General features: G+C 35.0%; 1 protein-coding gene across 1 annotated transcript; it reads left to right on the plus strand.

Annotated features, from left to right (window-relative positions):
* The first annotated feature begins 1,758 nt into the window (after positions 1-1,758).
* Positions 1,759-17,201, plus strand: capn7 (calpain 7). The gene is given in 22 exon segments (XM_058746632.1): positions 1,759-2,372; positions 2,598-2,706; positions 4,144-4,301; positions 4,955-5,022; positions 5,260-5,463; positions 8,083-8,169; positions 8,856-8,982; positions 9,165-9,250; positions 9,518-9,611; positions 9,730-9,742; positions 9,745-9,875; positions 10,593-10,699; positions 11,153-11,273; positions 11,376-11,520; positions 11,595-11,694; positions 11,790-11,925; positions 12,492-12,567; positions 12,676-12,821; positions 12,921-12,983; positions 13,083-13,213; positions 14,325-14,417; positions 15,837-17,201. Coding segments are annotated over 22 exon segments (2,442 nt in total). The 5' UTR covers positions 1,759-2,270; the 3' UTR covers positions 15,982-17,201.
* The last annotated feature ends 189 nt before the right edge of the window (positions 17,202-17,390 follow it).

Here is a 17,390-nt window from a genome sequence, read left to right on the forward strand (position 1 = left end):
CCATCCCAGTAGGTGGCGGAAATGCACCTTAAGCTGGTTTGCCAACCGCCATTAAACGCAAAAGAAGAAGAAGCATTAGTATGTCCCAAATCATGTTTAAATGTATGTTTAAAAAAGTATGCCAAAGATTCCCGGATGGTCTACTACTTCTGGTTAGAATTCGAAGTGCAGATAGATGCACACTCTAACGGCTAATATTGCCCACAACACATTGCGCGTTGGACGAGGATTCGATTACAACTACAAACACGCATTAAAAAGTGTTTACAAAACTACAAACATGGCGGATATGCGCGACCGACGGACAGGTAGAGAAAGGGATTTGAGTGATAAATAATCAATGTCTAACCTGATGAAAAAAATATTTATTTCATGTTATCCACGTTATATTTCATCTGCAGCAACACTTTGAACTTTTATAATGATACGTTTGGGCATTAACTTTGAAATGCATCATTATGCAAACACATCAGCATAGTTCTTGACATGAGTGACCCGCGATGTGCTTCTTTATTTCTCTCCAATACGGTAGGAAATCAAATTAAACGAAATGTGTATTATGTTAACTGTGATAAGATGATTGACAGGGCAGTTTAAACAGTTACAGGATGCAAGTAACTATAAGCAACAGAGCATCCGTTAAAGACGCAGCTATGACGAAGTAGTATGTCCCAGAGCTTGCCTCCTATTCTGCTACATACTCAAAAGTATGTACTTTTTCTTCACAAAAAGAGTACATACTTTTAGGGCATAGTATAAGTAGACGAATTGGGACGCAGCATATGTTTACAGACGTGACGTAATGACGCAGTGCCATGCTCGAATTTCCCGCGAAAACCTACCCGTACCACTCAAATTAGAAAACATTATAAGCTATCCGTTGTAAAGCTAACACAGTATAAGCTAATTAAAGTAAGGTGATAGTTTTGAACACTGGCTGGTTACTTGCTCAAATATGGATTTCGGATCATTTTTAACCCAAAAAAAGTTACGGACTGCAGCTTTAACTTAGATAGACAGACAGACAGACAGACAGACAGGGATAGATAGATAGATAGATAGATACATACATACATACATACATACATGAAACACAATATTATTTTGTAAACTTTAAAATAATACAGGCTAGACTGTTATGGCATGTTCACAAACATTTTCATCCATATGTTGATTTGTTTGAAGTTGAGAATAAAGACTGTACAAAGATTTTACACATCCAGTTTTATATGGGGCTTAATTAAACTAATGGTTTGCACGTGTATGCTTGTGTGCAGATGTTTCTGAACAGCTGCAACATGACTGTGATATTTCCAATCATAGGGGAAGTTTTAAAAAATTTCAAAAAATAATTCCAACGCATTTTACTCATTTCTGGGGGAAAGTGATGGATTTTCCCACACTCTTCTACGCGAATCACGACGATGTCCGATTCGTGAAAGAATCATTCTTTGGGTCGGATCTTTTCAGAGGATTGGTTTACAAAAGTAAAAGAACTATTTGTTCATGAATCAGACTGAATGTTTTGTTAAAATCGTAATAAAGCGGACTTGTCAAAAACAAATTGAACCATTTTCTGTCAAACACGTTTTTAAAGTTACAAGCAAGAACATATAAAAACTTTTAGGGTGAACCGGGGATAGTAAAACGTCTGTAGCCTATATATGTAAATAGTTTTTTGTATTGTTTAATGTATATTCTTAAGTTCAAAATGACTTTGTTTTTAATTAATTGTATGTGTCTCTGTCTAGGAAGATCACCTTATTTACTACATGATGTGGCATTACTGGAACATTTTAGTCTAGAACATGTAATATTAGCGGTAGGAATGTTGGGCACCACGTAATGAATGCAAAAAGAAGCACTGAATTGTTTTTGAACCAGTTCTTTGAAATGAACTCTTTTAAGGAACCGATTCGCGGAATGAGTCGGACGGCATCCGCTTTGAAAGCAATGACGTGTCGTGACAACATCAGTACACGCCCACCGCATCCGGAAGTACTGCGGGCTTGAGGATTTGTTATGATGCCATCATAGCAAGTTAAATCGTTGTGTTTTCACACCTTATTTAGAGTCACTAAGTTTGAAAGCTCCTTGAAATCAATATTTTTCAGCCTTGCCTTCTTTTATTTCGGAGTTCGAGGTCTGGAAGTTCAACTCAAGAAAGAAACGCAAATCCTCGGAGGAGCTGCTATGATGAAGAACAGGTTAAAATGATTTGCCATATAGCCGTTAAACTGAACTCAGTTAATAGCGTTTAAACGTCAATCATGGATTGTACAGCTCTTGAACTCGATGCTATTAAATTTGCCAAATCAGCTGTACTGCATGATCAGAAGGGGAAATACAATGAAGCTGTTTTCTACTATAAGGTAAGATTCTCCTATTTGACATTTAAGGCTAATTGATCTTAAACTTCCTGAAAAGGCTTTATTCTTTAATGGAAGTATCAGCTTGTCCCATGTTATGGCAGTAAAATCTGCCATTAAAGAATTTTTGAATTAAAGAAATTCCCTTTCAAATCAATTCATATTTCAATATACAGTATATTCAATATTGAATATATATAATCATATTTTCTTTTGGGTTCTGAATAGGAGGCTGCCCAGGCTCTCATCTATGCAGACATGGCTGGATCCAAACTAGAGAACATTCAAGACAAAGTAAACGAGTACTTGGACAGAGTACAGACTCTACTCAGTGCCGGTCAGTTTACATCAACTAATACCAATATGGCCTCATGAAAAAACTATTTTTTTATCTATTGATGCTCGGTATCATGGTTTACATTTTCTTTTAAGTTGATTTGGTCACACTTTATATTAGGTGGCCTTAACTACTATGTACTTACATCAAAAAATAAGTACAGTGTACTTATTGTGGTCGTAATTGTATTGCAAAACACTTTTGCTGCTATTGAGGTGGGATACGGGTAAGGTTAGGGACAGGTTTGGTGGTATGGGTGGGTTTAAGGGTGGGTTAAGGTGTAACGGATGAGTTAACAGTGTAATTATAAATTTAATTGCAGAAATTAATTACAGATGTAATTACATATAGGTACTTATATAAAAATATAAGTACAATGTAAAAACATGTATATACACAATAAGTGCATTGTATCAAATGATTAATTTAAATGTAAGTACATAGTAGTTAAGGCCACCTAATATAAAGTGGGACCGTTGATTCTTTAGGGCTGAATTTTTTCTGCCGTTCTCTGTGGTCAACAAAAGTGAAACCACCTCGTTGCTGTAGGTGGAAGAAGTTATGCTCATATTTTCCGCGGCCCAACCTTTAGAAAGTTTACATGGGTCATACCTCAGTTGAAAGTGGTGTGACTAACACAGCATTTGGGAATCACAAATGAATGCTGTCAGATTTTCTAGTTCACAGTTAAATGCAGTTGTCTTCCTCGTTCTCTTGTGTTATGTAATTTGAGAACAGCATTACATTTGAGTTGTCTACATTAATGTTCTCTCATTAATTACTCCCCTTTAGATCATTGCAAAATGCTACGACTTTCTCCCTTGGAACACAAAAGAATTGTATCAGTTGCTCTTTTTAACAATGATTGGTTTCAAGCTTCAAAAAGGATGTAAAAGGGCCATAAAAGTATTATGAAAGTGACCTTTACAATTCATGTGCTGTATCCCAAATATTCTGAAAATATTCTAAATTTTAGCTTTGTGTGAGGAACAGACTAGAATACAAGTTTTTATTCACTAGCTATCTTCATTTCAGCGAGTTGTTAAACGCTACAAACAGGGTAATTGAGTCAGTGAGTTTAAAACCTTAATTATAATGCCAGAAACACATAAAATAATTTTTCCCCCTCAATGACAATTTTTTTAATTGAAGAACTTACCGAATGAGATTCTGGGATCCTCTGATGGACAATGGAGGGTATTTGAGCTTTAAAAAATTGTTCAAAAGGACTTTCAGTGAATAAGAACATAGGCTAAATATATGTTTTTTTCCCCCACACACTAAGCTATCGTATGACTTCAGTAGATTTAGTATATAGTACACAAGTCTTATGGACCACTTTTATTGTGCTTGTGTTGCATACTTTTCAAAGCTTGCAAGCCTAAGTCTCCATTCACTGTAAGTGTGTTAGTTCACTGACTGAATCCCTGTGATTAGTTCAAGCACAGAGCACTGACCCTCTGAAGAGTAAGCATCAGCTGGATCTGGAGAGGGCGTACTTCCTGGTGACACAGGCTTTTGAGGAGGATGAGAAGGAAAACGCAGATGAGGCCATTGAGCTCTATACACAGGCTGTGGAGTTGTGTATTCAAGCGGTGAGTTGTCACATAAGGGGAAATGCTTTGAGTTTGAAGATACTCTTTTGTTCAAAAGTCTCAAAAAGGGTCAATAAAGAGTCAATAAGATTTTTTTTATTTCAAATAAATTAATATCTTTATTTAGTAAGGACACATTAAATTGATCAAAAATGACAGTAAAGACATTTGCATTGTTACAAAAATTTTCTTTTTATAAAAGAATTCTAAATTAATGTATCATGGTTCCCACCGAAATATTAAAAACGAACAATCAATAACTATTCAGATTTGCCATCACGGGGATAAAGTACATTTTAAAATAGAAACCAGTTGTTTTAAATGGTTATATTTCAACATGTTACTGTTTTTACTGTTTATTATTGTTTTATTATTGAGTCTTTTTTCAAAAACGTAAAAGAAAAATTCTACTAACCCCAAACTTATAAACGGTAGTGTATATAAATAACTCTATAATTAGATCATAACTATATGTGTTGACTCAGATACTAGCAGCAGTTCTGAAGCAATAGTTGTCAGTCTCTGGAACAGGTGGTGGTGTTAAGTTGGTTGTTCTGGTTTCAGATCTCTCACTGCCGGTTATATGTGCTCCTCTGTAACTAGAAACTGAGCCAAGCCCTGTAATCTTTGAACTCTTTCTCTCTCCCAAACAGTCCAATGAGACGTCAGATCAAGCACTACAGGGGAAACTGAAGCAGCTTGCTCGGCAGGCTCTGGACAGGTGCTTCACTGTTTACTCTAACACTAAAATACTAATACTCCAGTGTATTATGAATATTTTGAGTGAAATACCACATAATCAACAGCAGTATTGACAGCAATTGTGGCATATTGACGATTACAATAGAATATTACTAGAATCACAACTATCACACATTTGAAAATAGAATGATGTACAATCAGTGCAATGCACATTTTACCCATAATCCTTTGTTTTCATCTCCTTTTCCTCTTTCAGGGCAGAGGGACTGAAAGACTCTCTTAGTAGACCAGCAAACCAGGACAAGGCCTCCTCTGCATCCAAAGGCCCTGCTCAGGTGAGGCAATTCTTTCCACTGGGCCTAGACTTCTCCCTCCATGACAAATCGCAGCCGGTCCGAGCAGTGCAGTCCAGTGAACCACAGGGTCAACGTTACACAGCGGAGGAGATTGAGGTGCTCAGGTAGGTTCAAAGCAAACTTGATGTCTTCTATTTAATTGTGCATTCTCAGTTCCCTTGTGTGCATTTTGATCACATTTACCTGACATCTCACTACAGTTAATCTTACAAAAGTGCTAATAATTTTATTATAGTGTTAAATCCATCTCAAAATTAATTCTCTCAAAATGAATGTCAATTTTTTTTATGCTGTGCATTTATAATGTTGTGATGCCTAAATTGACTTAATTTTATTTATTTTTTTAAATTTATTTTATTTAGACAAAACAATTATATAATTTTATAATATGGGTTTTATTTTATTGGTTATCAGCCACTACATGAAAAAAAAAAAAAAATTGTCTCATTGATATCAGCCACAATTGCAATTTTTTTTTTTTTTTTTTGCATTTTTTCAACATAATGCATATAACAGGGTTTCCGCGGGTCCTTAAAAAGTCTTAAAATGTCTTAAATTTACTTGATCAAATTTAAGGTCATAAAAAGTCTTAAATTGTACAAGAAAGTCTTAATTATGATTTCAAGAGGTCTTAAATTTGGGTACAGACCAGAATCACGATGCAGCTTAATGTGACAATTAAACTTCAAAAAGCTATAAATAAATATGAGCGCAGCACGTTTCAAAGTCCGGTGCTGCTTTGTGTTCTGCTGTTACCGCGGAAACCGTTCGAAAGCGCCTCCTGCTGGCAGAGAATGAATGCGCATGTTCAATAAGGCTGTTGTTGTGAGTAGTGTATTCATGCAATACCAGAGGCTGTAGTTTCAGAACCGGATTTCTAGGACCCTATATATATATATTTTTTTTTTTTTTTTTTTTTAATTATTTTATTTATTTATTTTTTGTATGTATGTATTATGTCAGGTCTTCCAGCCAGTTCTATCAAACCTTTACAATTAATCCAGAACATGCAGCAAGATTAATTTTTAATGAGCCAAAAATAATGTAAGAAAGAATGAAGAACATCACACCTCTGTTTATCAATTTGCACTGGCTACCAATAGCTACGACCACTGGCTCTGCACCCCTTTACCTAAATTAATTACTTCAGACTTATGTGCCTCTAGAAGCTTACGTTCTGCAAGTGAACGTCGCTTTATTGTACCATCCCAAAGAGGCACAAAATCACTTTCACAGACTTTTACATTAACTGTTCCTTCCTGGTGGAATGACCTGCCCAACTCAATCCCAGCAGCTGAGTCCTTAACCATCTTCAAGAATCGGCTAAAAACACATCTCTTCCATCTTTATTTGACCCTCTAACTCTAGCACTCTCTATTCTAATTCTATTCTTTAAAAAAAAAAAAAAAACCTTGCTATGTGTACTGCATTAAGCTAACTGAGACTTGTTATAGCACTTGCATACCATTGCTCTTTTGTTGATTTTGATTGCTTCCATTGTCCTCATTTATAAGTCGCTTTGGATAAAAGCATCTGCTAAATGACCAAATATTAGTGGCTCATACTATTTTATAGCACTTGCTATTCAATTCTGTATATTATTATTTTTAAGGAATTATGTAGTTGTTTAATTGTATACACTTAATTATTGTCCTAACCAACTCCTAACCCTAAACATACCCGTTGGTAACCCTCTTGAAATATTTAACCTAATTTATTTCAATATATTCTATATATTCTGGTTTTAAATTCAGTTTTCTTGGAAAGAAAGACTTGTGTCTGTAAGAGACTTCAGTTCATTAGCCGCAGCGCTTCATGTCTGATGTATGACAAACTTAAAGTGCAGTAAATGGTAAAACACTTGCGGTACAAATTGGTGTGATTATTAGTACTTCAATAAATGTAAAATAATTTGAATACAAATACTAATTTACAACATCCAGCATCACAATGAACTGTTTTGCACAGCTAAAAAGGCTAAATGGAGATTGCTGACTCCCCCTCAAACGCTTCACGCTAGCTCTTACATTAAAAATAAGATGGAAAGATAAAAAATGAATAGTTTCCATGGATCTAGTCTTTGCATCTGTTTGTTTGTTTAATGTTTGAATCAGGTCTCCTCTGTTGGAGTAGATAGCGCTGTCCCAAAAAATAGGGTCCTAGAACTGCAGCCTCCAGTATTGCAGGAACATTAGGTTTTTTGTTCAGACCAATGTGAAAATCAACCCATGTTTTTACCCTGCAAACACGCAGAGCTGTAAATGTGAACTGGTGGGTCAATAAGAAGATAATTCATTATAAAAATTTAAACAGTAAAATGTGTTTGTATGTTATTTAATTAATATAATAATTTATTGCTAATACTTGTTTAAATTAATGTAATTAATATTTTTGACTCATCCATTTTCTTAAAAAATGGTTTAAAGGCTGAAATGTGAAGTGTATCATTTTATAAAACGTTTTGTTTTCCTGAACACTTATCTGAGCTGTAAATCATGCTTTTTACAGTCATTTTACAGTTTAATAGTTTACCATAGACATTGCCCTACCCTGCTCATATGGTATTAATTTTATTTGTGCAGGTCTTAAAAAGGTCTTAAAAAGTCTTAAATTTGAGCTTAAAAATCCTGCAGAAACCCTGATATAAGCTTGTTGACATTTTGAAAGTATAATATTCTGAAAATATATTCTTACTTAATTTTTTCATTTTGTATGTGTTGCAGGAAGACCTCCAAGATAAATGGAATTGAATATGTTCCTTTCATGAGTGTTGACCTGAGGGAACGGTTTGCGTTTCCTGTTCCATTCTCGTGAGTGCTTTATGTATAAGTGCAATTTGAACAAGTGCAGCTGTTTCACTGACATCCACTGGTATTTTTGTACCCTGCAACAGCTGTATTTTGCTTAGATTTACAATAACTTTCAAAATTTTGGGGACAGTAAGATTTTATTTTTTTGAAAGAAGTGAACACTTTTATTCTGCAAAGAGACATTAAATTAATCAAAAGTGACAGTAAAGACATTTATGTTACAAAAGAGTTCTATTTCAAATAAATGCAGTTCTTTTTTACTTTGTTCTCCAAAGAATCCTGGAAAAAAGATATATCATGGTTTCCACAAAAAATAATAAACAGCACAGCCATTTTTTTAACAGATAATAACCGTTTTTAAGCATCAAGAAGGATCATGTGACACTGAAGACTGAACTAACTGCTGTTGAAAATTCAGCTTTGCCATCACAGAAATAATAAATATATTAAATAAAAGCCAGTTCTTTTCAATTGTAATGATATTTCACAATATTACTGTTTTTACTGTATTTCTGATCAAATAAATGCAGTCTTAGTGAACATAAGAGACTTCTTTCAGATACATTAAAAAAATCTTACCCACCCCAAACTTTTTAACAGTAGTGAGTTTAAGAGCAGTAGTCTTATAACACTGTGAAATATAGCATAGTCAAAACATTGGGTGACTTGATTATGTTTATAAATAGGGACAAATGTGGGAAACTAGCTCTGTCGCCAAAGCAGAAAGCTGTATTTTCACGCTGGGTTCGACCTGATGACATCTGCAATAACCCCACCATGATCTACACTGTGTCCAGCTTCAGCATCAAGCAGGTCACACTTTATGCATCCCTGCTTCTCATTCAAACTTTAGCAGCCAGTTATAACAGGAAACAACTTGACCAGTAATAGTTTTGAATATTATTTATAGCAGTTTTGCCATTCAGAAAGCTCTGTTGTTTGCTCATGTGACTTTTTAGCGTATGTAATGTTCTTTTGTTTGTTTATGTTTGCAGACGGTTGTGTCAGACTGTTCTTTCGTGGCCTCATTGGCCATCAGCGCAGCGTATGAGAGACGCTACAACAAAAAATTAATCACAAGGTACAACGGGTGTGCTAGGCTTTACTGTTTACACTAATAGTTTGACTCATGTGTAAACCTTGGATTATGAGGCTGCTTTTTGGATGCCTCATGGACTGAATCAACTTGAGAATGTCAGGTGTCCTCAGGCTGGAATGTAAAGAATTCCTGAACAAGCACCTCTATTTTACTGTAATTTAAATTAATAATAATTGTGTAATGAGAATTATAGAAGTCAATGGGTGGTTCCCACAATGATAAAATGTTTATTTGCGTGTTTGTATGTAGCATCATCTACCCACAGAACAGGAAAGGACAACCAGAGTATAACCCTTGTGGGAAATACATGGTGAAACTGCACATTAATGGCGTCCCAAGAAAGGTGCTTAACCACTCTAAACCCCACCTCCTCAAATAAACTCCAGTTTTTTTTCTATTGTTTGAAGATGAACGGGTTCAGGATTGTATTGTCATAGTTCAGGTGTGTGTTTCTCTGTCAGGTGATTATTGATGATTTCCTCCTGTGGATCGCAATGGCGAGCTGCTTTGCTCCTACTCCAGTAATCGCAATGAACTTTGGGTGTCGCTCATCGAGAAGGCCTACATGAAGGTCATGGGAGGATACGATTTCCCTGGCTCCAATTCTGTGAGTGATTTCAGACTCAGATGCTTCTCTAAACAAAACATTTCTGTCACCAAAACTAAATAAACTAAAGGGATGCACTGATATTACAATTCTGGCTGATTTTCATGTTATGGCTGATGGTGAATGGATAAAATAATTATGTTTTTTATTCTGGATTTTTTGATGAATATAAAGTTCAAGAGAACAGTGTTTATTTGAAATAGAAATCTGTTAAAGGGTTAGTTCACCCAAAAATGAAAATTCAGCTATTAATTACTCACCCTCATGTCGACAAATTAAGATATTTTCGATGAAATCCAAGAGCTTTCCTCTCTTACGCGTCAGACTTCGACATGTTCACGAAAGCACTACGACCAATTGTTGAATAAAGTCATTATTTTTTATTTCTTTGCGCACAAAAAGTATCCTCGTAGCTTCATAAAATTATGGTTGAACCACTGATGTCACATGGACTGTTTTAATAATGTCCTTACTACCTTTCTGGGCCTTGAATTAGTCAGTTATGTAATGCGTTGCTGTCTATACAAGGTCAGAAAGCTCTCGGATTTCATTAAAAATATCTTAATTTGTGTTAAAGATGAACAAAAGTCTTATGGGTTTGGAACGACTTTAGGGTGAGTAATAAATGACACAAATTTTTCAACTATCCCCTACTGACCCTAAACTTTTGAACAGTAGTGTATACTATGGTGACACTTTCATGTTTTCTTTTTGTAGAATATTGATTTGCACGCTCTCACTGGCTGGATCCCAGAGCGTATCGCTATGCACTCAGACAATCAGTCCTTTAACAAAGATGACACTTTCCGCATGCTTTACCAGAGGTAAGCACACATTCACAGTACACACACAATACGCTGGTTTGTATTGATTTCTGACCACTGTAGGTCACATGTTCCTTTAGATTCAGTGGTATGTAGCTGCTTCAATACTTTACTGGCCTTATTTCACTTGCCTGTATTGATTCTGAGCATAAATAGTTTGTGTACAGTGTTATTTATGTAACGTTACAGTATTTATTCAGATTTTGAATTGGCTTTTATTTTTATATTTTCAGTTTTTATTAAAATTTTACTTTTAGTAATTTTGTTATGTGCTGCTGTCAATTTTTTATATTTCTATTTAGCTTTAATTTATATTTCTGTTTGAATAATTTTAGTACTTTGCAAAGGCAACATTTCTCTACTTTTTAAAACGATTTTTTAATTAAATTTTTTTGTTATTTCAGTTTTAGTTAACATTAACAATACTGGTATTCTGGTGATCTTTTTTGGCAGGTTTCACAGAGGAGACGTTCTCATCACCACGGCGACAGGGGTCATGACTGAGGAGGAGGGAGAGAAGTGGGGTTTAGTGCCCACACATGCATATGCTGTCCTAGACATCAGGGAATACAAGGTGAAACTCACAACCCCGTGTCTGTGTTAAAAATCTTCTACTTAGTGGAGTCTCATGACTATAACAACATCATCATCATTTATCTCCTGCTTGTTCTCTCAGGGTAAACGCTTCCTCCAGCTGAAGAACCCATGGAGCCATCTCAGGTGGAAAGGGCGATATAGCGAACGTGATGAAAAGAACTGGACACCAGATCTTCTCAAATACCTCAATTTTGACCCTAAAACCGCACAGAAGTTTGACAATGGTAAGTTGGTGCTAAACTATGACAAATATTGCAAAAGAAGGTGTTATTGACCCTATTGTGTGATGTACTTTAAGGTGTATTTTGGATCATCTGGGAAGACTTGTGCCAGTATTATGATGTCATCTATTTGAGCTGGAGTCCAGCACTGTTTAAAGAGTCCTCATGCATTCACAGGTCTGTATCGTGGTCATTACATCTATGTAAATGTTTCTATGATGACTGATTTTTAGCAGATAATTAGAAAATATATGTGCATTTTGCTATTGCAGTAGCTGGGATGGCAAACAGGGGCCGGTGAAAGATGTCTACAGCTTGGCCAATAATCCTCAGTACAAGCTGGAGGTGCAGTGTCCTCAAGGGGGCGCTGCTGTATGGGTCCTACTCACCAGACACATCACTGACAAGGTACTGCAACAGATTACAGTGCAGTGCACTACAAACAAATTGAGAGGACACCGTTAATACTGGTAGCTTAAAACTGTAATTAAATATACATAAAGAATTTTTTTTTAAATAAGTACATCGAGCAGGCCTTTCTGCTGAATTAGCAGGGCCACACTGCTACTAAAATCTGTTTTGGACCTTTAGCATATATTGACAACCAAGTGGTAATGAGAAAACAACATGATATATCATCACCAGTAGTTTTTCCATACGCTGAGATGCTATTAAGAAACACTGTTATTTGTATGAAGTAGCATCAAATGTAAACGGTCACACAGGGAATTCTGGGAATGTCAGTTCACATTTTTTCAATGTAAATTATATGACTTATTCTTTCTCATGTCCACAAACTGAACATTTAACAGTATTTTACTGTAAAATGCATGAAATGTACGGTTATATCTATTACTTGTGTAAGGGAACATAACTAATAACCATGTTTTTGCTGTAGTATTTTTACAGTTATAATTACAGTCATTTTCACCTGAAGTTCTTACGAGTTTCTTACTTTCACATTCACTCTCAAGGATGACTTTGCTCAAAACCGGGAGTTTATTACTTTAGTAGTTTACAAAACCAATGGCAAGAAAGTCTATTATCCAGGTAAGTAAGCACATAATTCAAGAAGTCAAAAACATTCACTTGCGTATATCTTTATTCTTTATAGCTTCTAATTCACTTATGTACTCTGTTCTGATTTTGTTTCTGAAGCTGAACCTCCTCCCTACATTGATGGGATCAGGATCAACAGTCCTCACTACTTGACCAAGATCAAGCTGACTAGTCCTGGAACTCACACCTTCACACTGGTGGTCTCTCAGTATGAGAAACAAAACACCATCAACTACACACTAAGGGTAAGACACAATCAAGTGCGATTAGTTTTTATTATTTTAATAAGTAAATAGTGATTATTTTAATAATATTAACTGTTGCCATGAATATGCTCTTTCAAGGTGTACTCGGTCTGCAAGTTTAATTTCTCCAAAATCCCAACACCCTTCATCCACACCAAAAGAGTGAGTTCACACCACTGCTTTCACTGTTTAAATTATTCTTAGAGGGTGTTTTTGTTGGAAACTATTTCCAGATGGTTTAACATCTCTCTCTATGTGTAGATAAATGGCCAGTGGAAGGGGGCCAGTGCAGGAGGTTGTGGAAATTACAAAGATACCTTCAAGAACAACCCCATATACCAGTTTAACATGGAGAAAGCAGGCCCTCTGCTAATCGAACTGCGTGGTTCCAGGTCAGACTGCTTGTTATTTTCTTTGATTTCATTACATTTCAAAGGTTACAACAGGAGTATTAAAATAATTGTAATAAACGTATATATCCTTTCAAACCTGATCATCAATATACACTGCCATTCAAAAGTTTGGGAACAGTAAGATTTTAAATGTTTTTTAAAGACATTTCTTCTGCTCGGGATGCATTTGTTTGATTTAAAAAAACAGGAAAAACTGTAATATTGTGAAATATTATTACAATTTAAAATAACAGTTTTCTATTTTAATATAATGTAAAATATAATTTATTCATGTGATGCAAAGCTGAATTTTCATCATCTATTAGACTATTACTACAGTCTTCAGAGTCACATGATCCTTCAGAAATCATTCTGATTTATTAACAATATGCTGATTTATTATTAATGTTGGAAACTGACACTTTTTTCAGGACTCCTTGATGAATAAAAAGTAAAACAAAAAAAAATGTATTCAAAATAGAAATATTTTCTAACAATATAAGTCTTTACCATGACTTTTTATTAATTTAACACATCCTTGCTGGACATTATTTTTTATTTCTTCCAAAATTGATAAAAATCAGCATATTAGAATGATTACTGAAGACTGGAGTAATGATGCTGAAAATTCAGCTTTGCATCACAGGAATAAATTATGTTTTAAAATATATTAAAATAGTAAACCATTATTTTGCATTGCAGTAATGTTTCATAATATTACTATTTTTTTATGTATTTTTGATCAAATAAATGCAACTTTGATGAGCATAAGAGACTTGTTTGAAAAAACATAAAAAATCGTTCTGATCCCAAACTTTTGAATGGTAGTGTATAATCTGAAGGCCTTTTGCTATGATTAGGTGTAACTTACATAGATTATGTTAACTGTAAGCAAGCATATAGTGTTTTGGATTTCATGGGTTGTTGGATTTCCCTTGACATCAGGAATGACGTGGGCAGGGCCATCCTGTGCAACTACATTGCGGAAGAAACACCTACACACTTTCAGATCCCTTCTGTCTGTCTCTCTCTCTTTTCACTGTCGAGTGTGAGGATGTATGATGTAGTGTGATGCCTGTGAATATAAATGAGTTTGGTTTTCTCTCTGCAGGCAGTACAGCGTGGGCTTTGAGGTGGTGACCGTTTCTACTGCAGGGGATTCTGGATCATCAAGCTCTCAAAAGAGAGGGAGTGGAGATTACCGGTAAAGAAATACTCTCTTTGTGAAGATAACTACATAGAAGGTGAAGCAGAGCCCATTTTATTGCTTCAAAGAAGATCATAGTGTCAGAAACCCTGTGTCGACTTCCGTTCTTCCATATGAGACACATTGGCTGTGTTTGGGATGGGATGCTAGTGTACTGCTTATTGCATACCGCAGAGTATACAGTAAAAACACTTTAAATACTGCCTACTACAGATGCTTTTAAAAATTATTATGTGAAGTGCATAATGATTTCATGCTGTTGCATAATGCCCAATCAGTAATATGCTAAATGTCATTACACAACCTCGATGTTTATTTCAGTTATTATCACCTAGTTACCTGTAAAATAAAAATGGTTATTTGGGGGGTTTTTTTAATCGGTTTTGTGTAAAAACTTTTTCTGTTTTGAGTATATAAATAATTATTCAAGAAAAAGTAAATATTGATATAAAATTATGATATTACTTGACCTTCTATTTTGCAATCTGACAAGTGAACCACAAGTTGAGTTGCTTTATGGCATATAGTATGCAATGCAGTGTACTTAGATCTATAATGCATATTTTAGATGCTAAAGCCCCAAAAATATGGTGCCTTTTTAAAACTTAACATTTAAAAGATTTAAAACATTTAAATGTTTTTTAAGAAGTTTCTTCTGCTCACCAAAGCTTCATTTATTTAATCAAATATACATTAAAAACAGTAAAATTGCGAAATATTATTGTCATTTAAATTAAGAGTTTTGTATTTTATTATATTATTAAAAAGTTATTTATTCCTTTGATGGCAAAGCTGAATTTTCAGCAGCCATTACTCCATTCTTTCATAAATAATTCTGTTATGCTGATTTGAGGATTCTTTGATGAATAGAAAGTTGAAAAAACATTTCATTTATATTGTAACAATATAAAAGTCTTTTAAATGCATCCTTGCTCAATGAAAGTATTTTGCCTTTCCAAAAAATAAATGAATAAATCTTACCGGCCCCAAACTTTTAAACAGTTGTGCATTTATTTGCCCAGACCCATATAAGACTGTAAAAATAGCAAAAGTAATATGGTAGCAGCAGCATGCTATTCTGAATACAACCTTGTGTATTTTATTTTTGTTTACCAACAGTCAGCTGGCCTGTGTTCCACTTTAGCATAAGCATGCAAATGCTTGAAACGCACAGCCTTGTCTCACAAAGAAATCTAGGTCAGGGATAGTTGATCATTTATAAAGTAGTTATATGACTGCATAATATGTTTGAGAAAAATATATTTCATCGTTTGTCTCATACTGAAAGCAGTAGCATGGTTGTTATCTTTGTTGATGGTCTGCAATCGTTCAAAGTGTTAGCGTGTGTAAAGTTGATTCAAAACATTGAATTGTTATACTACCCTATTTAACAGAATTTGATCTCTTTATCCTCAGATGTGGTTTCTGTTATATGGAGGTCGAGAACTTGCCTGCCGGGATTTACAATGTCATCCCCACTACCTTCCTGCCCAAACAGGAAGGTCCATTCTTCCTAGACTTCAGCAGTGCCACTCCACTGCGGGTTTCTCAGCTGCAATAACAGTCCCAGATCATTGGCCCACCGGATTGTTTCCGCAGTTTTGAGACACTGAAGATGCTCTAGACAGCGCTTATTGCTCACTAAAGCATGGATACTCTCATTTACCAAAATAAATAAGCACCACCCACAGAGGGTACCTGATATAGTGCCATATTTGTCATGTTAGCGTGTGATAGATAGTGTACAACTGCTCTGACTCCTGTGCCGCTGCAGTGCCATACTTGGAGGAAGTGTGTTCAATCAGCTAAAAACACACTCCTTTAAGTTCTGCAGTCCAAAGTTGCATTCAATGACAGTGTGTGTGTACACTTGACCTGAAATGACTGTTTTTCACTCAGGAGACTGCAATAAAACAGGGATGTATATTAATGATGTCTGATGATAGATCAGAGGGATCTATTTCTGTGTCTCCATACCAAGGGCTCTTCCTCTGGTCTGTTCGCTGATGTCCAGGTAGAAAGACTTCCAAGTTGCAGGGCTTCTCTCTTCAGCAGGCACAGAATGAGTGCACTTTTATCAAACAAAAAAAAAAAAAAAGAGAGAAAAAATATGCATCTATCTAAAGCATTGTTTTTTTTTTTTTTTTAAGCTTTTATCCCCATCATGTGCATCAAATGTCAATTTGCTTGGTTCGAGTCACTATCTACCAGCACAACAGAGTACTGTGTGTTTACAGAACATAATGGCAATGACCTGAATGCTCTTACATCATTAACTTTTGACTGAATGTGATGTTCTGTAATGGGGATTGCTTAAAGCTGATTTTCATTCGTCTGCTCTAATGTATTTATTTGCAGATTAAAATGAAGGTGTACATGTTATCAGACATTATCACATTTTGTTTTTACAAGGTTTTATTAGATAAACTAACAATGAATATTATCATTACTTCTTTCAGTATTTGTTGTTTTTAGTTGATTTCCACATTTACATTTATCCATTTGGCAGGTGCTTGGTTTATATTTTGGCTGTTTATGTATTCCCAGGTTTTTTTTTTTTAGTAAATTAATACTTTTCAGCAAGGATGCATTAAATTCATCAAAAGTGACAGTAAAGATATTTATAATGTTACAAATGGTTTCTATTTCAAATAAATGCTTTTTTTTTAAACTGAAGACTGGAATAAAGGCTGCTGAAAATTCAGCGTTGCCATCAAATGAATAAATTACATTTTACAATATATTTAATAAATGAATCAATTAATTAATAAGCGAATAAATAAATCTATTTCTTACCGACGTCAATCGAAGTATTGTGTGCAAAATCTCCACAGCATGGCTGGTCTGCCTCAGCACTCATCAACATCAAAATGAATCCATTCAAAGAGAGCGGGAATTTTAACGCAACGCTTCTGTTTTATAATGCGAGGTAAGATGTATGTGGCTAAATATTAAATATTTGACAGTCCT

Source organism: Onychostoma macrolepis, chromosome 16 (genome assembly GCF_012432095.1).
Source record: "Onychostoma macrolepis isolate SWU-2019 chromosome 16, ASM1243209v1, whole genome shotgun sequence".
Classification (NCBI taxonomy): Eukaryota; Metazoa; Chordata; class Actinopteri; order Cypriniformes; family Cyprinidae; genus Onychostoma; species Onychostoma macrolepis.